This window comes from Tympanuchus pallidicinctus, unplaced genomic scaffold, assembly GCF_026119805.1.
Source record: "Tympanuchus pallidicinctus isolate F22 unplaced genomic scaffold, pur_lepc_1.0 scaffold20, whole genome shotgun sequence".
Lineage (NCBI taxonomy): Eukaryota > Metazoa > Chordata > Aves > Galliformes > Phasianidae > Tympanuchus > Tympanuchus pallidicinctus.
In genome coordinates this window covers 4,691,272-4,698,874 of record NW_026294722.1, presented here as the reverse complement: position 1 = coordinate 4,698,874, position 7,603 = coordinate 4,691,272, and the positions used below count along the sequence as shown (strand labels likewise).

At 47.6% G+C, this 7,603-nt stretch overlaps 1 protein-coding gene across 1 annotated transcript; it reads right to left on the bottom strand.

The window, feature by feature from the left end:
* Positions 1–886: 886 nt before the first annotated feature.
* Positions 887–6,014, bottom strand: LOC128080928 (uncharacterized). The gene is made up of 6 exons (XM_052683740.1): positions 5,315–6,014; positions 5,154–5,213; positions 4,616–4,927; positions 3,957–4,032; positions 3,389–3,475; positions 887–2,659 (listed from the first exon to the last, which is right to left on the bottom strand). The coding sequence occupies exons 1-6, from the start codon at positions 5,487–5,489 to the stop codon at positions 2,215–2,217; spliced, it is 1,155 nt and encodes a 384-aa protein (XP_052539700.1). The 5' UTR covers positions 5,490–6,014; the 3' UTR covers positions 887–2,214.
* Positions 6,015–7,603: the final 1,589 nt, after the last annotated feature.

Sequence of the window (7,603 nt, the reverse complement as noted above, 5' to 3'; positions counted from 1 at the left end):
CCTGAGGTCCTCAGTAACACACTGCTGGAATGGCAGCCACATTTTAAGGGCTGTTTGGGGCAATTTTGCTCTTTATAAATCAGAGGTGCACGTGGCTCCAGGTGCGGCACTGACAGGTGATTGGGTTCAGCTGCTGCTCACATCAAGGTCCACGCTAACAAGAAACACCCCTGACACTTTCACCCGGTTGAGAGGAAGAAGAAACAAAAGGAATATCATCATAGAATCATAGAATCATAGAATCATAGAATCACCAAGGTTGGAAAAGACCTAAAAGATCATCCAGTCCAACCGTTCGCCTATTCCCAATAGCTCCCACTAAACCACGTCCCTCAACACAACATCCAGCCTTTCCTTGAACACCCCCAGGGTCGGTGACTCCACCACCTCCCTGGGCATCCATTGCAGTGCCTGACCACCCTTTCTGAAAAGTAATATTTCCTAATGTCCAGCCTGAATCTCCCGTGCCATAGCTTGAAGCCATTCCCTCTGGTCCTATCACTGATGACACGAGAGAAGAGGCCGACTCCCAGCTCACTACAACCTCCCTTCAGGAAGTTATAGAGAGCAATGAGGTCTCCCCTGAGCCTCCTCTTCTCCAGGCTGAACATTCCCAGCTCCTTCAGCCTCTCCTCATATGGCCTGTGTTCCAGACCCCTCACCAGCTTTATTGCCCTCCTTTGAACACATTCCAGGGCCTCAATATCTTTCTTGCAGTGAGGGGCCCAAAACTGGACACAGTACTCGAGGTGGAATCAATCAGTTATTGATTCCACCAATGCAGCATGACTGTTAAACACATCTAATGAAAGCAGCACCAAAATTGTCGGCAAACACCTTTGCCACCAAAAGCAAAATGCCTCAGGGTATTTCCTTAGTGATTTTATTGTTGAATTAGAAAAAGGGAGGAAAGGGGGAAAATCCTGAAAATAATGCTATTTTTTTTTTCTCCCTACTATTTTCAGTACGTTTATTTTGCATTATTATCTCTTGTGTGGCCGTGAAGGTATTAAACACTGGAAACAGAGAAAAATACATAAATTAAGCCAAACATTTTAACTCAAAGCAACTGACATTTCCTTGTCTGAATAATTTCAAAATTAAGAAATAATTCGTGTCTGAGAAGCTTTTTTCAAAGGAAATGTTTGGTAATTTGCAGCATTTCTGTCAGGTGGATTAGTGCCAGAATGTTATTCTTTTCATGTTAAAAACACTGTTAATGCACCCAGATCCCAACTCTATAATCTATTCAGGAAAAAAAAGGTTTTTTTCCTAGTCCTTTCTCACAGCCTCTCACATAGAAAAAAAACCAACCAGCTGATTCTACCTGGCATTTCTTAGTTAGGATAGAAACACTGTACTTAAATTATAATGGCTGCATCACAGATTTTCTGATCTTTGAAGGAAAGGTGTACCCACAGTTGGCCAATTTTTGCCCCATTGCTTGCCCCCATTCACAGAAACATGCAGGATTTCTCCATGGAGATAATCTAGTCTCAAAAGGAAAATCAATGCAATGAAACTTCCATAAGAGACCTTCTCTTGTTCAGCAGACTTCATTAGTGCAGACACTTCTTCCAGACAGCCACATTAAAACAGAGGGGAGAGGAAAAAAAAAGAAAAAATCCTTCTCTGAAGGTGTTATGGCATTGTGTTAATGAGCTGCCCTTCTGTTACCATGAGAAGCTACAGTATGCATTCAAAAAGGGAGCAGGTGCTGCCCACAGGATGAGAGGACTGCTGTGCCATGCAGGGAGAAGTCACGTTGGATGCTACCAAGTCCCTGTGCGAATGGAGCTGCTGATTTCTTGGGGCTACAGCTCCTGTCCCATCACCAATCTCCCTCAATAGCCACTGCAAGCTAGAACAAGGCTGGCTCACCAATCCACGCTTGGATCCAATGGGAAATTTCCATGTTCTGATTGCGTCCATCAAGAAGACCCAGGGATCAACACCCAGCTATGAGCTGAGGTTGGCACGCAGACTGGAGTGGAAGGAACTGGTAAAGTGCTGGCAGATGCGCAAACCTGGAGCCAAGCTGAGCAAACTTCCCTCTGATTAAAGCAGGCAGACGACTGTGAAAGGTTTGTGTCATCTTCAGTGCCTCAGGAGGAATCAGCCAAGCAGCAGCAACGCAGACACGGTATTTTTGGGAGGGATGCTCAGGTGCATCAAAGAGAAGAGTAGGACCAGAGACACCAAATCACCCCCTTGTCAGAGACATTCTGTCTTAAACTTCTGCCTCAGAGCCTTCTGCACGTTTTGTATCTTCTCTGTGATCACCGTGTCACTGAGGTAGTCCCCAAACTTCTGTTTCAGCAGCACCCTGATGATTTTGATGCAGCGCTCATCCATCATGGGCTTCGCCTCTCGGAAAGTGTTGCCTCTGCGCCCCGTGATGGAGTGGCTCTGGATGTAGTCAGACGTGAAGAGCTTGTAGAGCAGCGTCTTGCAGGCAGTGCTGATCTTCTGGTCAAAGCGGATTGCTTCTCGAAGCTGTTCCTTGGTGTAGCCATTGAAGAGCTCTACCACCTCGCAGGGCTGCCGGTGGGGCTCCTCCTGGAAGGACAGAGATTCCAGCCTCTGTACCTTCTTCTTCAGAGAGAGGACATCCTGTTGGAGGTCCAAGACCATCCTTTCCAGCTGCTCTATCTTCTCTCTGGAAGAAGTAAACCAAGGGATAACAGACAACAGGAAAGACAGCATGGCCTCACCACAGCCATTGCTAAAGCTGAGACACCTCCACCCACGCCACGCTGGTTTGTTTCCTGCAAAAGGGCACAGGACAAGAGTACCAGCCCACCCAGCAAGGCAAGGGCACAGAATGACACGGTCAGAGCTTTCCAGAAGCCCAGAAGTGTTCTGACTTTAACCCCCAACTTCACTTTGTCATGCATACAGGGAGACTTTGATGCTCATTTTTCTTCTCTGCTTTAAGGAAACATATCAGCCCTGCAAGTCCCAGGAGGCATGTATTCATGGTATGAAAGAATGGACATGCAGGAAATGACAAAGCAAATGCCATGAGGTGATTTTTGGCACCTGTTTCTTCGCAGTAAAAATGTCCCCAGTAGCTATTTCATCACTGGGTACTTGTCATCAAAGTAATGGGCAATAAAGCAAGCAATGCAGTCGTGCTCAAACATGATAGGTGTCATTTTGATGGCTATAAGCAAGAGCTTTGTGGTTTTTGCACTGTTTTAGATCCTTCTTGCATCTCTAACTCTGAGCTCTACAAACAGATCAAACACCAGGCTCTGATTGTACAGACACTGAGCAGCTCTTGGTTCTAAAATGGCACCACTTTGTCACCCAGCTGCAGACTCAGTGTTCTATCCTATCAGGAGGAAAATACAGTGAAGAACAAGTGCCTCCCTTGGCTAATTACCTTTCCATCTCACCGGGAGCAAATTTTTTCTGAACTCTCTCAAAGCCATCTGTCTCCTGCAAAGTGTCCAGCTTTCCTTCTTCACAGCTGGAAGAAAAAAGCAAGCTAAAAAGCACTGCCACAAGCTCCACTCTCCTGTTGTGGTCATTCTCGACGAGCATTATCTGGAATTCAAGGGTTGACAGCAAAGTCAACTCTGGTTTCATTTACAGCAAAATCAAATGAACTAAGAAGAAGTACCTATGGTTCCTCATGCAGACAACCTCCTGAGCCCCTCTTTCCAGGTGGAGGAAGCCCCACACACCGATGCTGGGAATTCTTATTTGACCCACCAAGGGATCAGGACTCCAGAGCACAAGGGAGTCACTTGCTCTGCAGGATCAATATAGTCACACTGACTGCCATTATCTTCAGTGCTTTGGGTTTAAATCTATATTAACTGTCTTATATTATCTACTCAGACAGCACTACTAGGGCATAAAGGACCAGAGTGGACAGACTACACTGCATGAAATTAATTTACGTGGTATGAGACATTCAGGGTTCCCACCGCGCTTTCAGGTGTTACCTGTTCAGACAGATGTGATGCTGGCATTGGGACAAGATGCCATCTGACTTCCTCTTCATTGCCAGGGCAACGTAATCTAAGAGGCAGGGATGGGGAACAAGCTGAACTAGCCTGCTGTTGACAGGGGCAGCACCTGGATCTCTTGTCTCCAGAACAAATTACCTAAGCACTCAGCACAGCAACACGTTGTTCCCTTTGCAAAAACAGAACTATCCAGAGCTGCTTTCCAGGATCAAACAACCAGGATTTTGTTTTTAGAGTGAGGAGGTATCTGAAGGGCTTCTTCTGTTTCCATTACAAAAGACACAGCAGGCAGAGCAGGAAGAGCCAATGTGCCTCTGGACACTGCTGTTAACCAGCAAGTAGATATTGCACTGGGGTATTTCTGTAACTACTTAATACATGCACTAGTGAATGGACAGGGGGGAACAGCTGGTACACGGTAGAGCAGACACTCTATGCTGCCTCACATGCATGCATCTCTTTTAGACAGCCCTCCTGGAAAAGACCTCCTCGATAGAAAGGACCAGAAAATGGAATCCTATCCTCACAGACCTGGATCAAAGCAGGGATCTCCTGGCAAGTGCACAGATTCCTAGCTCAGCCCACCCATCAGGAAACAGCCAGAAGTCAAAGTCCCAATTTACAGCTACAGTTACCTTTGGTAGCGGTGTCAGCTCTGTCCTCCTCACCCTGGGAAGTCCCTGGTACAGCCAGGCTGACGAAAGCAGCTGGGGGGGTGAAGGTGCTGGTAGGATGGGGTGGCCCCAGGGTACATCTTTCCTTGGTGATGGAGGGGCTGCCAGCACTGCAGGGCAGGCTGGGCTCAGCTGCCTGCAGCAGTGGCTTCCCAGAGTAAGTCCTGTCAGAGTGGTATTTCCTGCATGCATTCACTGGGGTCCATTTTGGGAAGGTTTTCCTGGATTTTTTTGGCTGGGGTGGCATCACGCTGTGGACAGCTGGTTCATCTTCTGAAAGAAAGGCAGGCACTCAAGGCGTGTAATGGGGTATCAGTGCTGTGCATCTCCCTGCTCCCACGTGCTGCTGTTTACCTTGATACTAAGGTTGTGATGGAACACTCAGCAGCTTCCCACCCAGAAATCCCAATGAAGGCAGAAAGGTGCAATCTTCAATTCTTTTCTTAACAAAACCCCCGTCCTACCATATGAAAGGGTCAAAAGCAAAGACATCACTCACTTAACTTCTCCAGGAGTTGTCTATCTTCCAGCAGCTTCTTCTCCAACACATCTTTATGCTCTGTACGAAGAGAGGACATTTCAGCATCAAAATTCTTCTCTTAGGGCTGCTCCCAGGCAGCCCCAAATTGTGAATTCCCAAACTGGAGGGGTGTCACTCACCACTTATGCCTTCCACAATGCCCCAGTAGAGCCCACTGAAGCCGGGGCAGCGGGCCAGCACCTGCTCACCCACAGCATAGAGATGGAAGGGCTTGCGGGGCTCCTTGATGTTCTCCATGCTGATGACACGGCTGCCATCAGGCCAGCTGATGAGCACGTAGAGCTTGGCCGACATCAGGGCTGCCCACCTGGAGCAGGAAAGCTCAGCAAATGGTTTTCTACCTGAGGCAGTAAGCCCTGGAGATACAAAGTTTGTGTCCGTGCATCTTTTCTACCAGTTATTTCTCCTTCCCTATTCATTGAATCGCAGACTGGCTTAGGTTGGAAAAGACCTGAACGATTATCTGCAGAATGAACCATCATAGCTCAATTGAGTTCAACTGGGCTATAGCAATTTGCTGCAGAGGAGGATCGTATCTATGTAATATCAGGGCAGTGCAGAGAAAATACTCCAGAAGACCCCAGTGTATTCCAGGAAATGATCGTTGCTTTGCCTGTACAGCTATTTCCTTCAGTAAATGTCAGAATGCTTTGATATGGAGGGCATCAAATTACCTCCATTTCACACATGGGGAAATTGAGGCACGGAGCAGAGAGGGAGTCATTTAAGGCAGCCAAGGAACGAAGCTGCAAGGAGCTGGTCCTCTGGATCCTGGCCCTTCGAGACGTGCTTAGAGCTGCAGCTCAACCCACTGAATAGCAGCAGCCAGGCTACTGGAGATTTCCAAACCCTCCTGAGACACAGCACCAGCTCAGGGATGGTTTCTTTCCAGGTTTTTCAACCCACACATCACAGAGGGGCACTAAGCCAGGCAGGGACCAACTTCTATAGCTCCTGAGGGCCCCGGCAGAGCCTCACCCCAGCTCATCCTGCTCTCCTCTGCAGCATGGTTTGGCACAACTGCTCTTGTGAGTGAGGCTGAGCCTTCATGCCAGGAATTACATGCAGGATGCTCATAGAGCCAATGGCAGGAAGCTGGAGCAAGGAAGGGAGAGGTGGAACAGGGACAAGCTGGCAGGACAGGCAGCTACAACCCGTTACTACAATCTCTTATTCTGCTTCCATATCCCATTAAAGCTGTGCCTGGCTGAGATTCCCTCACCTGGGAGGTTCATTTCCCCCCGGAGAATTTTCTCCTTGCCCCCTCCAGCATTAATCAGCTGCAGCAAAGCTGCACGCAGGAACTGTAGCACTCCCCAGTCTGCCCTGCAGGCACAGATGCAAACCTGGCTCACTCCGGTCCTGACCCAGACACACTGTGGGATTTATGTTTACAAGGAGGGAAGCATCATGCACCAGCGAATCCTATGGCAACTCGATCCCCACATCCCTCTCCCACAGGGCTGGATGCTCTGCAGCAGGCGGCTGCAGACTCAGGAAAGGCAAGAGAGCCCAAGTAAACTGAGGTACGTGCATAGCTGAGACCTCTCCCTCGCAGCTGTCTCCAAATAGCAAACAACCCCAGCCCCCAAAAAATCTGTCTAAAGAGCTTTTCCTTTCTTTAACATTTAAAGAAAAAAACCAACACCGATCCTCACAGCTGCTGCTGCTCCCTCCTGCCCCACTTAGCAGTTCCTTACTCGCCTTACCAAATGCAACAGAACTACACAAATGCACAAACAGAGAAAGGGAGAGAAGCAGAGAGAGAGAGAGATCAACATCTTGATACAACAGAGCCCCGTCCTTGCCTGGTTAGCACTGCTCCAGGTGTTGAGTCTTGCAAAATGTCTCCTGTCTATGCAGATCTCAGCTGCCTGCTCCAGGGGAGATGACCGGACATTCCTTTGCCTTGGGCTGGTCCTTTCACCACAGTTTCTTGTCAGGTCTCCTTTGTCTGGCTTAGAAAGCTCCCACCTGCTGTCCCCACTGCATTGGAAAAAAAAGAATAAAAATAAAAATCCCTTTCTTTTTTCCTGGTTTTGTTTCAGCATTATTATTCCTTTTATTTTTCCCATACACATACATATATATATATATATTCCTTAGCTTGTTTCAGGTCTGTTTCTTACGAGGAGAGAATGCAGAAGAAAAGAGAAAAAGCCTTGGGTTTTTTGGAGCATGAATAAACCTTGCATTTCCATGAGTTATTCATGAATAATTCATGAAAATGCATGATTAATTCAGGTTCATGAATTATTCAGGAATAATTCTCGAACATTCCTGGTTAATTCATGCTCACACAGCGAGTGAGTCAGGCTCTAGGGCTTGGCAAATTCCTTTCTCCCTGAGACAGGAGTAGAGAGGCTTAGAGACAGCTGCATTGTGCACTTCCCATTTGCTGAGCCTTA